Source organism: Dendrobates tinctorius, unplaced genomic scaffold, assembly GCF_039654945.1.
Source record: "Dendrobates tinctorius isolate UK_male_01 unplaced genomic scaffold, ASM3965494v1 ptg000073l, whole genome shotgun sequence".
In the NCBI taxonomy this organism is placed as follows: Eukaryota; Metazoa; Chordata; class Amphibia; order Anura; family Dendrobatidae; genus Dendrobates; species Dendrobates tinctorius.
In genome coordinates, this window is record NW_027361741.1 from 7,437,989 (window position 1) to 7,462,790 (window position 24,802).

The 24,802-nt window shown below is 44.9% G+C and overlaps 1 protein-coding gene across 1 annotated transcript in view; it reads left to right on the forward strand.

The window, feature by feature from the left end:
• MYO1H (myosin IH) overlaps positions 1 to 24,802 on the forward strand; it is a 179,553-nt gene that overhangs the window by 99,680 nt on the left and 55,071 nt on the right. Inside the window, exons 18-21 of the mRNA XM_073582611.1 lie at positions 331 to 448; positions 12,850 to 12,963; positions 13,494 to 13,570; positions 13,717 to 13,785. Coding sequence (XP_073438712.1) covers positions 331 to 448; positions 12,850 to 12,963; positions 13,494 to 13,570; positions 13,717 to 13,785 — 378 coding nt within the window. The remainder of the gene's footprint in view (positions 1 to 330; positions 449 to 12,849; positions 12,964 to 13,493; positions 13,571 to 13,716; positions 13,786 to 24,802) is intronic.

Here is a 24,802-nt window from a genome sequence, read left to right on the forward strand (position 1 = left end):
ATATGCCATTCATTTTTAACACATCCATTTTAATTGTTAACAGAGAAAACTTTATTTGAATTGTATCCTTTTTAAATTGTTGATGCATAAAACGGATCTCAGAAGGATATCATACGGATGTAAAACACAGGCATGTAGATGGCATATGGATGACAATGCAGATGAAAAATATTTTTACTGTATGAAAAACTGGCGATTTATTTTTTATACATTTAAGTGAATAAGGCCTAATTTATATTGAAAGGGGTATTTGATGAGCTCACTGCCCCCCATGATAATTTATATCTTTATTTACTTTCTTAATCTGAAAACTTGATCTGTTTTCCACAGGAAAATTTGATGACATGTTGGTTCGCCACCAGGTAAAGTACTTAGGTTTAATGGAGCATTTACGAGTCCGAAGAGCAGGATTTGCGTACCGTAGGAAATATGAGACATTCTTACAAAGGTAATTTATTTCTGACCTCTGACACTTTTTTTGATTAATTTCTGTGTATTAATTTTGGAATAAAATTGGAATAGACATAACCAAATTGTAGTCTACAGTATATTAGGTCAAATAAAGAAAAATAAAAGAGAATCATTAGTCATACTCAACAAAGTACAACAAAGTGTGAAAAGCTATTAAGAACATAACACATTGGCCGCTGCTCCCTTAGGGTATGTGCACATGTGGCGCCCCCAGGAGTATGGTCGCCACAGTGGCATTACCTTCCTCCTAGGGAGTGTGATGTCATGCTTGGAAGCAATAAAGGGTCTCTCTGTCAGTTAAGCACAACACACAGCACGGTTCCCACTCCAGGCCAGCAGAGGGAGCTCTGAACCAAAGCTGGGAGAGGAGCTGCTCTCTGGGGGCCAGGAAGGGGAAGTTAGGTTAGTTCGTGTGAGGAGGGCGAAGTGTGTGGACGAGAGGAGAAGAGCTGGAGGATTGAGCAGAGTTCAGGCTCACTTCTAGCGTAGCGCATGGTCCGGAGTCCGGTCTCCGAGGTTGTATGGTAACTGATGTTCCTGCAGCAGAAACCGGAGGAATGGGAAGCTGTAAATTCTCTGTTCCCACATAAGACTCGGAGGCACAACAGCAGCGTGTGAGCCAGATGGAGGCTACAGCTGTCTGCCATACGAGGGGGTTCTAAAAGAGAGCAAGCAAGAGGAACTTCAGTGTAACTCAGTACTGCATGTACCTCAGATAAGCGCTAGAAAGGAGACTACACAACCCATCTGCATAGAGAGATTCCTGAGCTGCTTCCAGTCTGGCCAACTCCTGTTCCATCTGTAATCTGGATCCTGGACTGCACTTGCAAAGTAAAGGTAAAGGAAACTGCACCCTGTTGTGTCATTGCCTTCTTCCTGCAACCCCTTCAGCACTGCTACATCTCTGTGCCTAACACTGCACCCTCTTCCTCAACACCTATTACTACTGCCCTGGGACTACAGCTCTACCTGTGGGGAGCTATTACATCTTGCTGCCTTATACCATCTGTCCCAGAGGATCTGCCTGCAGCGTCGGCTTAACCCCTTCATTGTCGAGCACCACAGGTGGCGTCACGTATCATTCACTTATAAACTTTAATCAGGCACGCTTAACCCCTTTTACATGGATGTCCAGGGCCACGGACTGGGTCACCGCTACTGTGACACTTCCCTCTGAGATACCGGCCCGGTACCGAGTACCCCACTGCCCTGGCGGGGGACCCATTTTGGCGTCACAAACAGGATTTAGGAAGCCCGGTGTCCCCGGGTCCTGTGTGCCAGAGACTGTGTTGTGTGCCATAGGCCTATTGCGCCATTGCCGCCATTACCCTGCCACTTGGCGCATGCGGGAAGCCAAAGGGGCGGGCCATTGTGGGTGGAGCCAGCCGGAGAGCGCGAAAAAGTGAAGTGCTGCGTGGGAAGAGACCAGCGCGCAGGAAGGAGAAGCAGAGGCCTGCAGTCCCAGCGTTCCCCGATCATCCAGCCTGTGGAGCGGCAACCGGTAAGCCAGCGCAACCCAGGGCCTGGCCAACGTTAACTGGGGGGGAGAATGTCAGAGGCCAGAGAAGATGCAGCGGTGAACGCCACTGCACCCCCCACAGCACCGCAAGATGCAGGGGCCAGCGCAGCTGCGTCCCCAATGGCACCGCAGAATCCAGCTGCTAGCGCAACTTCCAGAGCGCAGCAGGAACAAGCGCCCATCACTGCAGTCCCCATAATGCCGCTGTCCATGCCCTATATACCGGGAGCAGTACTGTCACAGGTACAGAATGGCAAAGAAAGAGTGATCTCCTACGCCAGCAGGAAGCTTCGTCCCACTGAAAGGAACCCTGACAACTACAGTTCCTTCAAACTGGAGTTCCTCGCCATAGTCTGGGCTGTGACTGAACGATTCAAGCATTACCTAGCTTCAGCCAAGTTTACCATCTTCACGGACAACAACCCGTTGACTCCCTTGGAAACTGCCAAACTAGGTGCACTGGAGCAGTGATGGATGGCCTGGCTGTCTTAACTATGAATTCACCATCAAGTACCGAGCGGGGCACAAGAATGCCAGTGCTGATGCGCTGTCCAGAATGCCCAATCTGCCAGATGCAGGAGAAGACCCTGAGGCGCTCGAAGAAATAGTTACCTGCCTTCCACCGGTCAAATGCGGCCCAACGTGCCCAAGGAGTGAGAAACAGACAGTCTATCATGAAAGAGGCCACCCTAAATCCATTGCCTCCTCATGACTGGGCAGAAACGCAGGATAGTGACCCCGCAGTCCGCCTGGTAAAGGAGCTACTGTCACAGGCTGACTCATGCCCAGGTCCAGATGCTCCTGAAGAAATCCAGCAGTTGTGGAAGGAAAGAGGCAGGCTGTTCCTCTATGAGGGAGAGTATCAATGCATGCACTCATGAGTTGGTCTGGCAAGTGGTAGTCCCAAAGAGGGAGGCATCAATGGTCTTGGAAGCATATCACAATGGAGCTGGACACTTCAGATGGAAGAAGTTGGTGGCCTTGCTCCATGAGAGATTCTATTGGGCTGGTATGAGGAAGGCCATTGAAAATTGGTGCCGGGAGTGTGGACAAGGCAACCTGCGCACGAAGGACCATAACAGCCAGCGAGCTCCTTTGCAGCCAATAATAACCAAACAGCCACTTGAGTTGGTCACCCTGGACCATGTGAAGCTGGTCCCAAGTCGTTCTGGCTACGTTTATGCTCTTACCATCGTTGACCACTACTCGACATCGAGATTCCTTGTAGTCGTGCCTGTCAAGGATCAAACAGCCAGGACAGCAGCCAGAGCATTCCAACAGCACTTTTGTTGACCACACGGATATCCCGAGCGAGTGCTTACAGATCAAGATACAGCCTTTGAGGCAGAGGTGTTCCAGGAATTCTGTAATTTGGACGGTTGCAAGAAGATCAGGACAACACCTTACCATCCACAGACCAATGGCATGTGTGAAAAGATGAATCAGGTGGTGATCGATCTACTGAAGACCTTGCCTTTGGAAGAAAGGAATCTGTGGCCAGAGAAGTTGCCAGATCTGGTAGACCTCTACAATCACATTCCTGTGAATTCCACCAACTGCACTCCAGCCTACCTAATGAGAGCGAGGCCTGGTAAGTTGCCTATTGATTTGGATATGGGAGTCCTTACACCTGAGGTGACATCACCAGATGCTGACTGGAACACAGAGAGGCAGCAGCAGTACCGTAGAGTACAAGAGTGCATGGAAAAGAGTCTAGCTCAGGCGAGACAAAAACAGGAAAAGAACTACAATCAACATGCACCTGCAGTTCCCTTGTCACCAGGAGAACAAGTCCTAAAGAGGAAAAGAAGGATGCATAAATTGGATGACCAATGGGAAGCTGAACCCTACACCGTCCTACCATCAAACTCTGACAACACCAAAGTGTGCCTTATCAGTAAGGATGGAGGAGAAACCTCATCAGCAGTGTCGAGGGATCATCTGAAACTGTGTCCTGACCAACTAAAGGACAGAATGGAAGAGCAAAACAACCTTCAGCCCATAGAAGAAGAAGAAGAAAAGGTCAGTACTGTACTCGGAGAATTCCCTGCAAATTGGACTAGAGCGAATCAAGCCATAGTGGTGCCAGTTTTGACCTTTCCCCAACTGGTAGTGCAAGAAGAAGTGACTCAAGACCACCCTGAAAACCAGCAAGTACAGGCAGCGGATGCCACACCAGCAGTGGAACAAGAGAATTCTCACCCTGCCAGTGGTGAATCTGTCATGCCCACAGTGAGTAGAAGTTGTCCTAGGAAATCTAGTATCCCTGTGCTACGCAGAATCACCAGTAGTGTAGCCAGTACAACACACACTACACCAGTAGTTAACACAAGGCATCCAGTAAGGTCCCCAATAACACCAGTGCTACGTAGGTCTGTCCGTAGTACCCAAGGTATACCACCCCTAAGGTTTCGTATATAAATAAGTTATGTAAATGGTAAACTGTAAATATGCAACCTTTTCAAGCTTATGTGCCTACAGAGACTCTGTAAGAACCTTTTGAAAATATCAGTTTGTTTTTGATGGACAGTTGGGCCACAGGACTATGTGTGGCCAAAAACTATCTTGTACATAGTTACCATCTGCTCAGCAAATGGACCATGGACATTGACGCCAACTGCTCAGGAAATGGACCATGGACATTGACGCATGGACTAATTGTCATCAGGCCTATTTTAGAGCTTTGGTTTTTGTAATTTTTCATTTTTAAAATCTTGTTACATTTACAATTGTTTATTTGTTAATATATTTTGCATGTTTTCATCAGTCCGGGAGTACTGAATTGCACTAGGGGGGAGTGTGGCGCCCCCAGGCGTATGGTCGCCACAGTGGCATTATCTTCCTCCTAGGGAGTGTGATATCATGCTTGGAAGCAATAAAGGGTCTCTCTGTCAGTTAAGCACAACACACAGCACGGTTCCCACTCCAGGCCAGCAGAGGGAGCTCTGAACCAAAGCTGGGGGGAGGAACTGCTCTCTGGGGGCCAGGAAGGGGAAGTTAGGTTAGTTTGTGTGAGGAGGGCGAAGTGTGTGGACGAGAGGAGAAGAGCTGGAGGATTGAGCAGAGTTCAGGCTCACTTCTAGCGTAGCGCATGGTTCGGAGTCCAGTCTCCGAGGTTGTATGGATACTGATGTTCCTGCAGCAGAAACCAGAGGAATAGGAAGCTGTAAATGCTCTGTTCCCACATAAGACTCAGAGGTACAACAGCAACGTGTGAGCCAGAAGAAGGAGGCTACAGCTGTCTGCCATACGAGGGAGTCCCAAAAGAGAGCAAGAGGAACTTCAGTGTAACTCAGTACTGCATGTACCTCAGGTAAGCGCTAGAAAGGAGACTACACAACCCATCTGCATAGAGAGATTCCTGAGCTGCTTCCAGGCTGGCCAACTCCTGTTCCATTTGTAATCTGGATCCTGGACTGCACTTGCAAAGCAAAGTAAAGGTAAAGGAAACTGCACCCTGTTGTGTCATTGCCTTCTTCCTGCAACCCCTTCAGCACTGCTACATCTCTGTGCCTAACACTGCACCCTCTCCCTCAACACCTATTACTACTGCCCTGGGACTACAGCTCTACTTGTGGGGAGCTATTACATCTTGCTGCCTTATACCATCTGTCCCAGAGGATCTGCCTGCAGCGTCGGCTTAACCCCTTCATTGCCGAGCACCACAGGTGGCGTCACGTATCATTCACTTATAAACTTTAATCAGCCATGCTTAACCCCTTTTACATGGACGCCCAGGGCCACAGACCGAGTCACCGCTACTGTGACACTTCCCTCTGAGATACCAGCCCGGTACCGAGTACCCCACTGCCCTGGCGGGTGACCCACACATGTTGTGGATTTGCTTTTGTAAAAACCTGCGTGGATTGTTCCTCTCTTGGCAGAAAACGCAGAAGAAAATCCGCTCAGATTTGATGCATTTTTATGCAGATTTCCATGTTGATTTTTCATGCGAATTTGTAAGCTAAATAAAGATATATTATTTAACAAAAAAAAAGAATTGTGATGTCATATCCTTGTCCAACCTCTTCTTTTACATACTCCATTGAAGACCATAATATCATTACATACCATGTTCAAATATAATGTTTACACACACAAACAAATATAAGTGAATATTGTATAAATATATATGTATACAGTATATATGTACACTGCTCAAAAAAAATAAAGGGAATACTCAAATAACACATCCTAGATCTGAATGAATGAAATATTTTCATTGAATACTTTGTTCTGTACAAAGTTGAATGTGCTGACAACAAAATCACACAAAAATCATCAATAGGAATCAAGTTTATTAACCAATGGAAAACATGCAAAACAGAAGCCGCGGAGACACCATCACGTGTTTCTCAACGCAAGCAATGACCAGCCAGGTCTTTGCCTGGGAAGGAACAACCACGGGAAGGGCAGTCTCCAATGAAGGAAACCACGTATGCCAAAACATGGTATCCATCCACATACAGCTGTTTCGGGGTATTGCCCCTCATCAGTGTGGAGTAGGAAACTGGCTGGTAGGAGCAATGCCTAGTAAAAAGACTATGAAAAGGAGGATGAATGAACTCATGGAGATCAACATCCGACACTGCAGAGACACCATCACGTGTTTCTCAACGCAGTGATTCTAGAGCACTGCCCCCATCCCTTATGGGAAATATGTAAAACATGCAAAACAGAAGCCGCGGAGACACCATCACGTGTTTCTCAACGCAAGCAATGACCAGCCAGGTCTTTGCCCGGGAAGGAACAACCACGGGAAGGGCAGTCTCCAATGAAGGAAACCACCTATGCCAAAACATGGTATCCATCCACATACAGCTGTTTCGGGGTATTGCCCCTCATCAGTGTGGAGTAGGAAACTGGCTGGTAGGAGCAATGCCTAGTAAAAAGACTATGAAAAGACCTGGCAAAGACCTGGCTGGTCATTGCTTGCGTTGAGAAACACGTGATGGTGTCTCCGCGGCTTCTGTTTTGCATGTTTTACATATTTCCCATAAGGGATGGGGGCAGTGCTCTAGAATCACTGCGTTGAGAAACACGTGATGGTGTCTCCGCAGTGTCGGATGTTGATCTCCATGAGTTCATTCATCCTCCTTTTCATAGTCTTTTTACTAGGCATTGCTCCTACCAGCCAGTTTCCTACTCCACACTGATGATGGGCAATACCCTGAAACAGCTGTATGTGGATGGATACCATGTTTTGGCATAGGTGGTTTCCTTCATTGGAGACTGCCCTTCCCGTGGTTGTTCCTTCCCGGGCAAAGACCTGGCTGGTCATTGCTTGCGTTGAGAAACACGTGATGGTGTCTCCGCGGCTTCTGTTTTGCATGTTTTACATATTTCCCATAAGGGATGGGGGCAGTGCTCTAGAATCACTGCGTTGAGAAACACGTGATGGTGTCTCCGCAGTGTCGGATGTTGATCTCCATGAGTTCATTCATCCTCCTTTTCATAGTCTTTTTACTAGGCATTGCTCCTACCAGCCAGTTTCCTACTCCACACTGATGAGGGGCAATACCCCGAAACAGCTGTATGTGGATGGATACCATGTTTTGGCATAGGTGGTTTCCTTCATTGGAGACTGCCCTTCCCGTGGTTGTTCCTTACCGGGCAAAGACCTGGCTGGTCATTGCTTGCGTTGAGAAACACGTGATGGTGTCTCCGCGGCTTCTGTTTTGCATGTTTTACATATTTCCCATAAGGGATGGGGGCAGTGCTCTAGAATCACTGCGTTGAGAAACACGTGATGGTGTCTCCGCAGTGTCGGATGTTGATCTCCATGAGTTCATTCATCCTCCTTTTCATAGTCTTTTTACTAGGCATTGCTCCTACCAGCCAGTTTCCTACTCCACACTGATGAGGGGCAATACCCCGAAACAGCTGTATGTGGATGGATACCATGTTTTGGCATACGTGGTTTCCTTCATTGGAGACTGCCCTTCCCGTGGTTGTTCCTTACCGGGCAAAGACCTGGCTGGTCATTGCTTGCATTGAGAAACACGTGATGGTGTCTCCGCGGCTTCTGTTTTGCATGTTTTACATATTTCCCATAAGGGATGGGGGCAGTGCTCTAGAATCACTGCGTTGAGAAACACGTGATGGTGTCTCCGCAGTGTCGGATGTTGATCTCCATGAATTCAATCATCCTCCTTTTCATATTAACCAATGGAGGCCTGGATTTGGAGTCCCACACAAAATTAAAGTGGATTGTTGAGAGTGTGTGGACCCCATCTGAAATGTAATGTCCTTAAAACAAGTCAAAATGATGCTCAGTATTGTGTGTGTGGCCTCCACGTGCTTGTATGACCTCCCTACAATGCCTGGGCATGCTGCTGATGAGGCAGCGGATGGTCTCCTGAGGGATCTCCTCCCAGACCCGGAATAAAGCATCCTCCAACTCCTGGACAGTCTGTGGTGCAATGAGACGTTGGTGGATGGAGCGAGACATGATGTCCCAGATGTGTTCAATTGGATGCTGGTCTGGGGAACGGGCGGGCCAGTCCATAACTTCAATGCCTTCATCTTGCAGGAACTGCTGACACACTTTAGCCACATGAGGTCTGGCATTATTCTGCATTAGGAGAAACTCAGTGACAACCGCACCAACATATGGTCTCAAAAGGATGATCTCATCTCGGTACCTAATGGCAGTCAGGCTACCTCTGGCGAGCACATGGAGGGCTGTGCGGCCCTCCAAAGAAATGCCATCCCACACCATTACTGACCCACTGCCAAGTTTGATCTACTTGGAGTTATATTCTGTTGTTTAAGTGTTCCCTTTATATTTTTGAGCAATGTATATGTATATATATATATATATTACCAACTCTGAGGTTTATTAATGAACATAATAAACTGGTAATAAAAATTTAAATAAAGACACACACACGAAATATGCATGAAACGCAATATCTGTTTAATTTTCAAAAAATTTTGATAAAAAATTTGCGTGGGCTCTCGTAATTTTTTTGACCAGCAGAGGGAAAGCTGATGACTGGGGGCAGAAGTTTATAGCCTGGGAAGGGGTAATACCCATGGATCTTCCCAGGTTATTAATGATCAGCTCACACATACTTAGCCTTTACTGGCTATTAAAATAGGGAGCCCCGTAAAAAACTGCGTGGGGTCCCCCTATAATTAATAACCAGCAAAGGCTATGTAGACAGCTGTGGGCTGATATTGGCCCCTCTTGGCTAAAAACATCAACTCTCAGCTGCCCCAGGAATGGCACATCATATAGATGCGCCAATTCTGGCACTTAGCCTCACTCTTCCCACTTGCCCTGTAGCTGTGGCAAGTGGGGTAATATTTGTAGGGGTTGAAGTCACTTTTGTATTGTCCGGTGACATCAAGCCCACGGCTTAGTAATGGAGAAGCATCTATAAGGCACCTATCCATTACTAATCCTATAGTTATATGGTAAATAAAAACACAGCCAGAATAAAGTCCTTTATTAATCTTAATTGACCATACTTACTGCATCGCCTAATCCCCGACTCGCTCGATTTCCTGCAACAAAAATAAATCAATAAACCAACACAAATACTTCCTGTCCAACGTAGTCCATTTAATAATGCGTGTCCCACGACGATCTCACGTGTAGAACAGTCACATCGGGAGATGTGACCGCTCCACATGGCTCCGGTGACACACTGACAGGAGATAATCACTCCTGCAGTGTATCAGAGTTCATCAGAGTTCGTGCTCTCACTTTATGGCACTACCGCTGCGTGAGAATTTTCTCACGCTGCGGTGCCGCAAGTGACAGCATGAACTCCAGTGAACTCACGGTGGCGGAGTGATACACTGCGGGAGGATTATCTCCTGTCATTTTATCACCGGAGACCCTGTAGAGCAGTCACATCTCCCGATGTGACTATTCTACACATGAGATCCCCGCTGGACAATCGTTACTAAATGGACTATGGCGGAAAGGTAAGTATATGTTGGTTTATTATTTTATTTTTGTTGCAGGAGATCAAGGAAGTCAGGATTAGCTGTTTGGTAAGTATGAATGTTTTTTTATTCTACTATTCAACACAGTCGCCGGATGATGGGACAACTATCCCTTCATCGCCTCATGCTGTCACTGTATATGTCACAGCAGACATAGCCGGATGGGAGTAGAAGTCCCATCAGACGATGCCTGCCTACACACAGACACCCACACACATTACACAGACCCACACACAGCCGTGCGCATACCCGCTGATCCCCGCAGACACACACAGATAGGCCGGGGTCACACTAGTGTATGGCATCCGATGCTGTGAGCAGGAGTCGAGTGTCATGCGTCTGTGCTCCTAGTTTCTCGCAGAGATAGGCTCGGAGCACAGCTGCTGAGGAGGCAGAGAAATTAATTTCTCCATCTCCTCCATTGCCGGGATCAGCGTATATCGCACGGCACTGGGATGATATCTGAGTGATGTGCGTTGTCTCACTCGCACCCATAGGCTTAAAAAAAAACGCTGATGGGAGCTGCTCTAGAGATGAATACTGGTCTGAGTGCTATGCGATGTTTTATCGCATAGCACTCGTCCGTATTCATCGCTAGTGTGACCCCGGCCATACACACAGACACCCGCAGACAGATACGCACATATTCTCTGCTCACACACTCTTCCTCCTGCCTTCGAACGCACATCCGCAGCAAATCTGCAAACCTTTTTACACCTGCGATTTTGCTGTGGATTTGACTGACTCAATGGAAGTTAATGGGTGCAGAAACACTGCAAATCCGCAAAAAGAATTGACATGCTGTGGAAAATAAAACGCTGCAAATCCGTGCACATTTTTCCATAGCATGTGCACACCAAGTCTGGATTCCCATTGATTAACATTGGTTGGGCACTACATTGTGGATTTGGTGCAATTCCGCGCTTCAAAAATGCTGCGGATCTGCAACAAAATCTGCAATGTGTGCACATAGCCTTATATATCAGTAGCTGAGTTTGTTCTTTCAGTGCTGCCTACAGATATACACGTACCCCAATTAATCAAAATTATACGGTATTATATGAACAATATTAGCGTCGTAGGGACTTTCCCTTAGCGTCTCAGTAATGTCTTCAGCAGATAGTCACTGATTGGGGGCTATAATGATGCCAGCAGTCAATATGTTAAGTAACCATTATGGCTGTGGTTATGGAAATACATTGTAACACATAAATCCTTGAGAGGGGGAACAGAATAGGAATTAGGGAAGGACTGGAGCAGAAATCCAGGAAAAATAGGGGACCAGAAAAGGATTCAAGTGAGCCTTTTATTGATCATGAACCAGTCCATACCCCAAAAATTAATCCTAAAGAACCAATTTTGTAATATTTTGTAATATTTTTAGGCCCTTCACTATGTCTCACCAGATCTATGGGGTTCGTGTCCTGAGAACCAACTAATAGCTCAGCCGGCAGAAGCACATAGCCTGAGCACTAGCCCAGAGCAGAGTATTGAGTCATAGACTTTCTATTAGATCTATACTGCCTTCCATATTCTGCTCATCGATCTTCTGTAGAATGCAAACTCTGCTCTGCACATGTGCTCAGGCAGGAGCGGTGCACTTCAGCCTCCTGAGCTGCACACTTCTCAGCAGTTTGAGTAATTGCTGGGGGTTTCAGGATGCAGACCTCTTTAATTTGCAGATAATTAATGGAGCTACAAAAAATATTTTAAAAATTGTCAAATGTTTAGTTACCTTTTAATTAATTATGTCTCCATAATACAAACAGAATGCTCATTGGGAAAAAGAAATTTACAAAAATATTTTTTTTCCCTCAACATGTGTAATTTGTCCTATGCATCGCCACACTTTTAATTTATCTTTGCCACTAAGCAACAACACAATTGTTAGAAGTGTTCTGACTCACTAGAACCATAGATAATGGACACATAGGTAAAGATTTTAATTAGGAATTGTATAATAATTTACAGTAGATGAACATGTATCCAATACAGACGCCAAGGTGTAATGCATTGTATACATAGAATCAAACCGTATGTATCCAGATTTCTTAGAGTATGGAACCAAGAACCCTATCACAGGGTGATGAAGGCAAAATAGATAGGTTAGACTAGTGATAACTAGACTTGTGCCCGCGCACTATTGTTTTGTCATAGTTTTTCTAAGATTTGTGATTTTGCATTGTGCAACAAATCTTTTGCCATCTTGGCAACCATGCCTGTCCAAGGGATTTGTCCTAGGGCAGCCAACCAAATGACCCATATGTGAATCCACCATTGGCCACCCTGTTAAGAGTTAAAGAGGTTGTCAGGCATTAGGGTACAAATCTGCAGTCACTCTATGTAACTGTGAACTTGTGAATTCTCCCTGCATGTACTACATGCTGTGAGGCTTCTCCACTACCAGCGCCGGGAGTGGAGGGCTTGTAACTGCAGGTATCTGATTTGCATACTCCTGGCCACCTTCCCACTAGACATGTCTGGCCTTGCTCAATACAATTGCATTGAGCAAGGCTGTATATGTCTAGTTGGCAGGCATGTATGCAAATTTATTACTTGCAGTCACATGCCTGCCGCTCCCGAGTCTGGCAATCCTGACATCGAGCAATGTGTGAGCTATGAGGACTCACAGGTCTGCAGACTAGTACCCCAAGGCCAGACAACCCCTTTAACTTATACAAGCAGCAAATACATATATAGTGATAAGTTAAAGTGCCCATTGAGCGTTAGTATAATTCCATAAAATCTGCATTATGGCTCTTTTTAGAAATACATGGCAAAGTTTACTCTACTTTGTCCTAAGGCTCACGAATCACAAACTGGCACATTTTCCAAAATGAACTGTGAACTTTCATTACACAAAATAACCTGATTTTTTAAAAATTATTTTTGCAATATAGATATAAATCATTGTCTCCAGAAACATGGCCACACTGGGCTGGTTCTGCGCGAGAAGGAGTTGAGAGATTGGTGAAGCATATTGGATATCAATCAAATGAGTACAAACTTGGAAGGTAATTTTAACCAACTGGTTTTTTTTATGGGTTTCCATAACTGAGTCAAAGAACTTTACAAACCAACGCCACAAATTCTCAGTACTTGTCAAAATTTAGCAACTTTTTCCCTTGTGTGCTGGCCCTGACAATTAAAATAAAAAATGGCAGGGCATAGCAAAGGGACATTGGTGTATCACAGTGCAACAAAGTTACTATGCTGGAAAACTGAAATCTGTGCCATCTGATGGCTAGTGTAGATTTCTCTATATGGTGCTCCAGAAACCCAAAATGGTAGCAATATTATTAAGAAGCGAGCTTAATTTTGGTGCGCCTTACTACAGTAAGCTTTAGTTTGCCCCTTAAATTAGAAAATGAAGCACATTTTCAAATGATATTTTTTTCATTATCTTAATGCTCTGTGTACATAGCCACTTATGCAGACCTATGTGTCTCCTTGGTAACAGGATACAAACAAACAAGAGGCGGTTATATACATCTTTCCTACATTTTTAACAAAATTTGTTGTTTTCCTTTACTTTTTTTTTCAGGACTAAGTTGTTCATACGTTTCCCTCGAACTTTATTTTCCACTGTGGATGCTTTTGAACTGAGGAAGCATCAGTTAGGTAATATTCATTATTATTAACGTGTCACCCATATTGGTGTTATAGGCTGTATTGCCCCATTACTAGAACATGTATTATACATTTCATGGTTTCTTTTTAGTTGTTTGTACTTTTCAATTAAATTTACTTATTTCTTTAATTTTTAGTTTCTAAAATCCAAGCCAAATACAAAGGTTGTTTAGAGAAGAGAGTTTTTTTGAAAAAGAAGAAAGCAGGTACAGTGACCCATGGATTCTGCTCTTATTTCCTTACTCCAGTAACTTATTTGCTTTAAAGATGTCTATATTTTGGTGTCGGTAAGCCTGGAGATAAGGGCAAGGATATAAATGGAAGTCTTAAAACTATGAAAATATGATATTTTTTTTTACAGATGAAGTAATTGGCACCATGAAGGGAAAAATTGTCGTTATCCCAACTTTTTGTCATAAATTTAGCTTGTTTCCAGTACTTTATAAGGGCTGACAATTTTCTGAGGCACGTCAGAGCAATTTGTGTCTTTTCTTGTCATTTTCTTGTCCCGTGGTTTGCGTGGAGCGAGTCTTTCAAATTTATGGTTTGCAACTCTTTAAAAAGTGTTGGTCGTGTCACTCTAATTTTCCCAGTTTCACATAAAATCCAAACTGATTGCAAACAATGTAGCATTCATTGTCATAAATGTACCAACAGCTCCAAAAAAAAAAAATGAAAACCAAAACCGACATATGAAACATTCCCTTTAAAGGTTTTAGTATTTTTGTGGTCATGACCATTGCAGAATATGAATTATTCTTATTTTCAAGCCGAGGTAATTAATAAGTAATAGAATAATTTGTAACTTTATAGTAAAAGTGTTATTGCTTGGGACACTTTTCTGAGCTTTAAACACTTTTGCTCTATAAAATTGCTTAGGGAGGGAAGTTTTTAAATACTGGACAAAATTGTGAAAACATTGGGGTACATTTACTGTAGCATTTTTAGACATTTTTAGGCTTATTCAGACGTCAGTTTTTCACTGATGAGTTCTATCCGTTTTTTTCACGGACAGAACTCATATCTATTATAATCTATGGGGCTGTTCACATGTCCATATATTCTTATGGACTGATTGGGCTGCACAAGACCATAGAGACCTGTCCTGTCCAATTTTGATCCGAGTGTCAGATCAAACTTGTCAATGCTTGTCTATGGGTCCATGACAAAATGTCTAGCACTCCGAGGCCATCAATGTGCAGTTCATTTTTCACAGACTGCTTGATAGTTCACGTTGACACATCAGTATTTGGTGATTATTTTACCTCAGTATTTATAAACCAAAACCAGGATTTTAACAATCAGAGGAAAAGTATAATAGAAACACGTCACCACTTCTGTATTTATCACCCACTCCTGGTTTTGGCTTAGAAATACTGCCATGTGAACACGGCCATATGAGAAGCTTGAGAAACCTCCATCAGCTTTTTTTTTCATTTGAGAAAAACTTATGAAACTCTGATAGTAAAAACTAACACATTGACCAACTATGATCAAAAATACTGTTGGACCTCAAACCAATTTTTGCATACGAGAAAGAGAAAAATCATTATCGTCTGAATGAGACCTTGGACTGAAATTTATTAGGCTACATTCCCACAATGAATAATTGGTGCGTTTCGGACATACTGCAACATTTCTGCACCTTTCAGGCAAATTAGGTTACTTGTATTTTTTCATTGTGATTTTGATGGTGTTTTTTTACATGTGATTTTGATGCTGCAGTTTTTATCTCTTTTTGGTGTGTCATGTATTAAATAAAGCTGTTTTGTTTTTGATACTTCAGATGTTTGGCTTTGATAAAAACTTTATTCATACAGTCATGTGTGGATTACAAGTGTTTTCAAGGAGTTTCTACATTGGAAATGCGATAAAAATGTGTGTATTTTTTACATCTGCATTTTTTATCGCATTTAATGCAATTCTATAGAGAAAAACCGCATGTAAAAGTCAGCACCAGCGAGCAGAGGAGAATGATGAGCGTTATATTAAAGGCCAAACGACAGCAGGTGGGGGCTTTTATGACTCTTACCCCCATCATCAGACACCTGCTGCCGCTAATAACAGTGACAGTAGGTGCAGATGATCAGGGTATTCCACAGCCCCCACCTGCTGTCGTTCGGACTTTAATATAACGCTCATCATTCTCCTCTGCTCGCTGGCAGAGCAGGGGAGAATGATGATAGCCGACTTCAGCACCTGCCGCCGGGGAACAGAGCTTACTGTAGCACTTCTACCCAGGTGGCTGTCCATGTGGTTCTGAAGCGGCACACAGTTGCCACACGTGTTCCACACGTAGTACACACACACAGACACATGGGCACGGATATCTCCGGTACCGTTTTTTCCGGTAGTGGAAATAAACATACGTGTGAAAGAGGCCTAAAGGGAAGTGGCTCATCGGGAAAGGGACATGAACTATTGTGCAAATGAGCCAAAATATGCTCCAAATTGCCAAAAAGTGTAAACACTAAACAGTTTAAAAAAGTCCTGTGCACCTGCAGGGAAGGTGACCTGACGGACTGACTTGTCTGTAGGGAGGAGGGACGGTTGGTGCACTATTGATGGACGTTTGTCATAATAAAAGGGAAACAGCTGGGGAAAATGGAATAGGAGTGCAGTACCGAAGTTTGACCACAAGATGGCAGGGGGGAGCGTGAGAACAGGCCTTGACAGCAGCTTAAGGCTACGAAAACGCTTAGTCATGGGGGGCGGAGAGATAGGAACCCAGGAGGGAAATTCCCGAGGAGGGAGATAAATAGGACAGGAGAGGGTTCCAGAGGGTTCCAGTCCAGGGAGGAGCTCAGGAGGAGAAGAGACAGTGAAGGAGAATGAACAGCAGTGGAGAGCTCGACCAGAGGACTGAGGAGAAAAGAAGTCAAGGGGGTGGCCCCGACACGAAGAACCGCAGAACAGATGAGGCCCCGGGGGTACCAAATTGACAACAACCTCGGACTGGTGAAGTGCTGGCGGTAGATAGGCCTAGGGCAGCCCCAGTGAAAGAGCCACAAGGAATGTCACTATGACAGAAGGAAGGTGCAGGTACCCGGGCCTGAATACAGAGAGCTGTAAAGGTGCTGAGGTGTATTTCTACGGTCATCAGGAGGACGGACAATAAACTCAGACCTGTTGTACCCGAAAATCTTCCTCCGTCTCGTCTCTGTGTCGTCTGTGCACGGTAAGCAGTGGACCACCCCCCAATCTGGCCCTTACTACATTTGGCGTAGTCGGCAGGATCACTTCCGCCAATACGCCAACTTCAGCGGCAAGCCTGCATCAGAAGAACCCAAAAGGACTCGAGTTGCATTACTTGTGGATGAAAAATTTGAGACCTTGTTCTGGATCATTGGCTGTCATCAGAGGATCCGGGGCGGTACAAAAACTGGACTGTGGATTGCTGGTTTTCCTCAGGCGGATCCGGAACAGAAGAAGAAGAAAAATATCTTTTGCAAGATGGTGCCCGAGTGGAATACAAATCGGGACTGTGTTTAGAGCCAGCAAAAGAAAACCCGAAAGAGACTCTGTGCCCCTGCAACGCTGGTGACCTGTGAGCAGGAGGGAGTTGGCGCTGAAGTGGATTACCCGGGGCGGCTGCTGGAGGAACTGTTGTCGGCCGTCCCTGCGGAACTATCCCACCTGGAGGCTGGTCCTGCCGAAGGCCGGGATGAAGAGCAGCGGCTGACGCCAGATGACGGGAGCGGGAGCTGCGGAGGAGCAGTGGAGGCCGGTGACACCCCAGACCGACCTCTGAGAGGGTGGAGGAACAGCCTGCAGAAAGCCGCGGTGCCGGGAAAGGTGAGAGTACCTCTGGCACAGCCGGTGGCACTGAAGGCAGGTCATGCCCCTACGTCCCGAGCACGAGACCGGTTCCAGGGCCCCGACACCGGCCCTCAGCCTCCCCGCTCGGCCTCCCGCTCTCCAGTGTCCCTGGCTCCGGATGACTCCACGGCCCTCGCCGGGCCGACCAACGCCTTGGCCAGTGATCCTAAGCCGCCCCGCTCGACGGCGCCACGTCCCGCGTCGCCGGCGCGGAACCCACCTATGGCCACTCCTGCCACACTCCATCTTCCAGCGGCGGTCTATCCATCGAGACCTGTCGCTACTTCGACCCTGTCCCGTAACACCGCGGCCGCCGCTATTTCATCCCCGGCTGCAGCCGCCTCTGGTCCGCTCGCGGCGTCGGCCGCGGCCTACCCAGCAGCACCCGCGGCCGCCTCTGCCTAGCTGAAGAGAAAAGACGTGCACTCTTGCTATGGAGAAAGGTGCTGACTGTACGTGGAAGGTCCACAAACAATAGTCAATACAGTCGCACTCAAGTGTGGATTAATCTTGCCAAACAATCTTCAAGATTTTCGAAATTTTTGAATTTTTTATTTTATTTTCAATAAATCAAATAGTGTAACACCGCAGACAAAAGAAGTATCCAAGATGTGGGTATAATATGGTTATCCAGGATGTGAGTATAATATGGTTACGTTTCGACCTACTAAGAGGCCTTTCTCAAACCATACTGCAAAATAAAATAAAGAGCAATTACAACACTGAATATAGACAACAGACTCACAGAAAAAAAGAAAAAAGCTGAAAAAACGGACATACTGAACATGAGAAAAAATAATAATCGAAGAAAGAAAAAGGGAAAAATGGTGGTATAAGGCCCTAAAAAAGGAGGCACATATTTATACAAATTTAAACATGACAACATAGAGATCCCTAGGGCAGCTAGGAGAATGTCGTATAAAAAATAAAAAATAATAAAGTAATCAAGGGCATTAGAGACTATTGGCAACAAGTCAATTTTAACATATTATGCATCAGGGGTAACAGTGTGGCTAGAGTGTCCTGGCGCCTGTATGAGGCTTGCGACGCATAAGGAGGAAAAGAGCAGGGGGAGCATGCGCTGTGGAAGGTCAGGCTGAAGTGAAACAGGGCGCCTGCGCAGCTGAGGAATGTGAGTGTAGGGAGGAGGCGCGCGATAGCTCAAAGCAGCGTCTGCGCTGTGGGAGAAGGGACTCAGCAGTGGGGGGAAAGGAGAGAAAGAGAGAGAATGGATTAGAATAGATGAGAGAGAGGAGGGAAGAAGGATAGAGAGAAAGAAATGAATTGAACGATGCCAAGGATATGTCAGTAAATGAAGAAAAGGTAAAGAGAAAGTGAATGATGAAATATAGAACAAAGAGAATGAAGGAAAAGTGGGGGGGGGAAACGGGAGAGTGAATGAGAAGAGAGAATTTAAAAATAAAAACAAAAGGAAAAAAGGAAAATCAAGACCGCAAAGGAAAAGTGAAAAATATGAAAAATTGGGGAATAAAAAAATAAAATAAATGAAAGATAATAGAAAAATAAAAATTGAAAAAATGAAAAAAAGAGATAATTAAAATAAAAAAACAATAGAAATTAAAAAAAATAAATAAAAAATGGATAACTATATTATACCCACATCTTGGATACTTCTTTTGTCTGCGGTGTTACACTATTTGATTTATTGAAAATAAAATAAAAAATTCAAAAATTTTGAAAATCTTGAAGATTGTTTGGCAAAATGAATCCACACTTGGGGGCGACTCTTCATCTATTGGCCACTGCCTCGCTCACGGTTCCAGCAGTGGCCTGCTCACCGGTACCCGTGGCCGCCTCTCCCGCACTCCATACTGTGGATGCGGCCTGCCCATCAAGGTCCGCGGCTGCGCCGGCCCCCACTCCAGATTGCGGCTCCGGCCGGGTCGCTGGGCTTCGCCGCCTCTGCAGAGCCATCTGCTGTCTCCAATAGCAGGCCCCAGCTTCTCCGCTCCGCGTCTCGCCGGTCAACAACCTCGGTCCCCTGCCTGCGGTTGGAACTGCAGGAGCTTGGGGCCGGATGGAGCGAAGCCATCGCATCACCGGAGATGAGAGCGCCTATACCACCAGCGGTGGTGGACTGCTGGGCCCCTGCGCTGTCCCCCAGTGGGGACATGGAACCTAAGGCTCCTGTCACTGAACATCTGTGCTGGGCACCCCCAGGGGTCACTGGGCCCTGTGGAGAAGGTGCCAATCCCTGCGCAGGGGTAACTGAGGCCGGCTGTGCCTCTGAGACTTTTAAGCCATTTAACGATGCTGTGGTGGCGGAGTTCCCTTCGGCCCGTGCCAGGGCCTGGTTCCCAAGCAGAGAAATAGTGCGGAACGCGCGCTGTGGAACCACCTTCGGCCCCTTCTACCCCTTTTGACGCATCTCTCAGGAGAGAGATGACCCCTGAGCCCTGGACAAAAAGAACAGTCGGGGCCCAGGAGCAGTCAAGACATCCCGGGAACTCCACGGCTGTGGAGTTCCTTGCTATTGGCGGAACATCGGCCATCAGGAGACGGCAGGGAGCACCGCTGAACACGGACTACCGGGACAGCTGTGCGCTGTTGTGCAGCATAAGGGACTGTTCCGCGTCCCTTTGGGGTAAGAGACCCCACCTCTTGTTGTAGCAGGGATGTATGGGAGTACTTCCCACAAAGGAAGGGGGCGCACCGTTGTTAACAAAAAGGAAAATGTTTTGATAATGTTTGGAGTGTTGTATAATACTGATAGATGTAGATATGATGTAGAGAATAATTTACATGGAAAATATATAGTAAGTTATTAGTAGCATGTCAGGATGATAATTAAGGTAGAATGTTGTAGGAAAAATGGGTAATCATTGTACCTATTACAAATAGTATAGTTAATGCTATCACAAAACTCAAGAAAAAAGCGGACGGCACCGCTGTTACCGTGTGACTTCAAATGATGTGCGGCATACAGAAGCCCAGCAGCTGGGAATCTCGGGTGCCAGACCTGGAAACAGTGAATCCTGGGAATCCATGCAAAGAGAAAAGGTCGCACTCATCGAGATGGAAGTTTCACTGATTTATTGACATACAGTATCATAAACATGTCAAGTCGGGGGAGTGACATAAGGAGTGCAAGAAAGGCTGACAACGGCCATTTCGCGCTGCTCGAGCGCTTCAACGGGTCAAACAGTGGGGGGGAAGTGCCGGGTTCATATGCAAATCACATCACTCCGTACCTCCTCCCTCCACAGCTGCTGTCTAAATGACATTGGTGAATTAAAAACATGCTGAGATGCATTACAACATACAAAAGCATAAATACAACTTACTGCACAAGCAGAAAAAATGGTTACATCGAGAGATAAATTACAATGCATATTCATATATCGAAGACTACTGTTATTTTCATATGTCGAAAACTACTATTTCTTTCTTTTCTTTTTTCTTATGGAAAACATCTACAATCATATGTATTCAGAGACCAAACTGTCTCACCATTATTATAATGAACTATTAATATACTCACAGAAAGAAAAAAAAAAAAAAATTTTCAAAAAAATTCTCCCCAAAAAATTTCTTTCAAAAAAATTTTTTTTCAAAAAATGTTTTTCTTTCCTGAAATAAAAAATACAAATTGTGTGCAACTTAATATCTGTTTTTTCATAAACAACTATGTACATGCATAGCTGTGTCTTGTTATGGATAAACACAAAAATGGACTATCAATGACAAATCTCAATCCTAGCGGACAGAAACCGCTGCACTGAAAACGCACAATGTATATGTGCACATATACTAAACAAACAAAAAACAAGTCACTAAACGACAAAAAATAAAAAATATTACACCTGCGCTGGCTGACTGAATCCTACAATGACCACCTAAGTAGGTCATGAATGAGTAGTGTACTTACTTCCTGTAAACTGTGGGGCTGCAGATGGATCCAGCGTGTGCCATATATGAAAATGGCTGTACCCCGATGGAAACCGGAGACGCAGCACCAAGGAGGCGTCCCTCCTGTAGACGGTGGTGCAGGAGCGTCCCTTCAGCTGACAGCCGCTGGACACGCTGAAAAGATGGCGGCGCGCTCCGGCCGAGAGGCGCCGCCGGCGTGCAGCGGCAAGGAGGGAGGAGAACCAGGTGACGTCACCGGGAAAAAGAAGGAAGGGGGCGCTTACAGGCCAAACTAGAAGCCAACGCGTTTCTATGGTCTACGGACCTTCTTCATGTAGGATTCAGTCAGCTAGCGCAGGTGTAATATTTTTTATTTTTTGTCATTGACTTTCCCTTGGGTGTGCACAGACCCTGGGTATTCGCCAGCAGCGGCTGTATTGCACATATCCACCATTACTTGTATCAGGTAGCGCCCGTGTATATTTGTCAAGTCACTAAACGATTCAAATGTTACGGGAAAGAAAACCCACTAAATTCAAAAAGATGTCTTTGCCTCAAATATGTGAAAGTTCATCAAACTGCGATAAGAGACTCCAGAAAAAAGGTACCAGCCAGAAAAGCCACATGTATACATATGTGACCTAGTTCTCCTATCAACATCAAGGGAAATGAGGGAAAATATAAACTCCTTCATAAAAAAACAGCCATGTCTATTCTATCATTAAAGCCCAGCGGACCTGTCGCCTGTGTATTCATAATCCACCTGGATTCTCGTTTTAATAAAATTTTGTTTAAATGCCCTCCCTGCGGCGGTAAAACCACCTTCTCGATTCCTGCAAAGGAGAGAACATTAGGGTCATTTCCATGTGCATCTCTTACATGGTTAATTAAACGTGGGACTCCTTTTCCCGTTCTAATGGACTTAAAATGCTCACGAAAACGAATGTATAGCGGACGTATGGTTTTACCTATGTAGAAAAACCGACATGTGCAAAAAATCACATAGACTACATGGTCTGTCTTGCATGTGATCAAATCTGTTACTGTGTGCGTGACCGCGCCCATGTGTAATGTACGATCAGTACGATGAAATTTACAATAAGGACAATGGCCACACCTATAATTCCCTTGTGGTGTTCCTTTACTCAGCCAAGTGTCACGCTTAGTGACAATCCGATTCTTAACCAAAATATCTCTAATTTTTGTACTCCGCTTACATGAGATAAGGGGCCCTCTAGATACTATGTCACTTAAATCCCTATCTTGTTCCAAAATATGCCAATTTTTTCTAATTGCTGCTCGTATCTGACGATCCATGGGACTATATCGAAAACAAAAGGTAAATCTCTTATCATTTTCGACTCTTATTTTTTAGAGGCACAACTCCTCTAACTTTATTACTGTACTGAGATTTTACTTTTTCAAGTGTGGTATCTAATAGAACCTTAGGATATCCCCGTTGTCTGAACCTATTATATAACTCTCTAGATTGTGTTTCAAAGCCATCCAAGGTATTATTTAAACGGTGGACTCTCAAAAATTGGCCATATGGCAATGAATTAATGGTATGTGATGGATGGAAACTATCATAACGCAATATGGAATTGGTAGCCAAAGGTTTCCTTTAAACTGACGTGCAGATTTCATTATCCTTTACTTCCAGCAAGACATCAAGAAATTCCAGTCGTGTCCCTCCAAAATTGTGTGTGAACAGCATTTTCATCTGGTTCACCTCATTTAGGTGACTGACAAACTTGTCAAAAGAATCTCTGGTGCCATCCCAGACAATGAACACGTCGTCCACATACCTAAGATACAGTCTGATATGTTGAAAAAATTGTTTGGCATTGTAGACATATTTTTCTTCCAGGGCACCCAAAAAGAGATTGGCGAATGTACATGCTGCCGGGGTACCCATCGCGGTACCCACATTTTGACGGTACCACGTACAATCAAAAGTGAATGCATTGTGAGTAAGTATGAAATTCAAAGCTTCACAAACAAAATCCACAAAGCCCTGTTCTTTGCCTGTGGAGTTCAATATTTCTCTAATAGTATTCACACCCAACTTCTGGGGAATTCGTGTATATAAACTCTCCACATCTATGGATGCCAGCATAAAGCCGGGTTGCCAAGCAAAGTCCCGTATCACATGCAGAAAAGCATTGGTGTCCTTTATATACGACGGGATCTCTCCTAACAAAGGGCGCAGCAACCAATCAATATACTGGGACAGGGATTCCGTGACGGATCCTATCCCAGATACGATTGGGCGTCCTGGGGGACAAGAAGCAGACTTGTGGATTTTGGGTACGTGGTACCAGTGGGGGCGCGTGGGAAACTCCGGCAGCAATTTCTCTGCCTTTTTCTCAGAAATAACATCCATCATGACATATTTCCTGAGTAACGACCTTAATTCCCTGATGTACCTGGGAGTGGGATCAGTCTTCAATCTGGTATATGTTACTGTATCAGATAGCTGTCGGTGTGCCTCAGAAAAATACATATCCCTGGGCAACAAAACCGTGTTGCCGCCTTTATCTGAGGGTTTCACTATGGTATCAGACCATTCTCTGATCTCCACCATGGCCTTCCTTTCTGAGTCTGTCAGATTAGAAGGCACTACAGGATATACCAATGATTCAATGTCCTTTATAACTTGCATTTCAAACACATCAATAAGGTTACCCGGGGATATGGGAGGCATGTATTGTGAAGCAACCCCCCCTGTAAACGGTCTATTGATCAACTGTGATTCATTAATAGTTGCCCTATCTGAGCCTGTGATACTGAGTAGTAAATTGGCATCTTCATGTAAATCAGCTAATGCTCCTGTGCCAGCCATGAAACCTAAAGGGCCCACCCTACATTGTGCTTCCCCGGATAATTTACTATCAATGGGGGGTTTTGCTGTAAAGTGTTTATGCAAATGGATCTTCCTGATAGACTTAAATAAATCATTTCTAAATTCAGTCATATCGAAAGGCTGTGGTATGCAAAAATTAAGACCTTTAGATAATAATGCAAAATGGGAATCATTCAAAACATGTCCTGTCAAATTGATCACTGAAAATGGTTGAGAGTTCGTTATTACTTCTGTCTCCACGAGACCTGTTTCCTCTTGCGCTACCGACCGTAAACTCTTTCTCCTTCCTCTTCTGATTCTCCGCCTAAAGGGACATTAGATCCAGCTCGGGCTACTACACATGCTGATTGCTGGTCGGGTGAGGTAGTATTGTAACTGACCCCCTCCCCCACGCTGGAATCTGAATCTGTAGTGAGGTAATCCTTTTTTACTGGTGCCCGTTTCTGTTTGTGATAGAAACGTTTATTTTTCCCTTTACCAAAATGCCCAAAGTTAGTATTAATATTGGATCGTTGTTTATTCCAATTAAAAATCTGACCACTGGCGAAATCATTTTTGTCCCGTAGAAATTTATCACGTTTTCTTGATTTAATTTCCGCCTGTATCGGTAGAAGTTTACTGTCCATCTTTTTATTAAACAATGTCCACTGATTGTCTGTCAGTCTGGA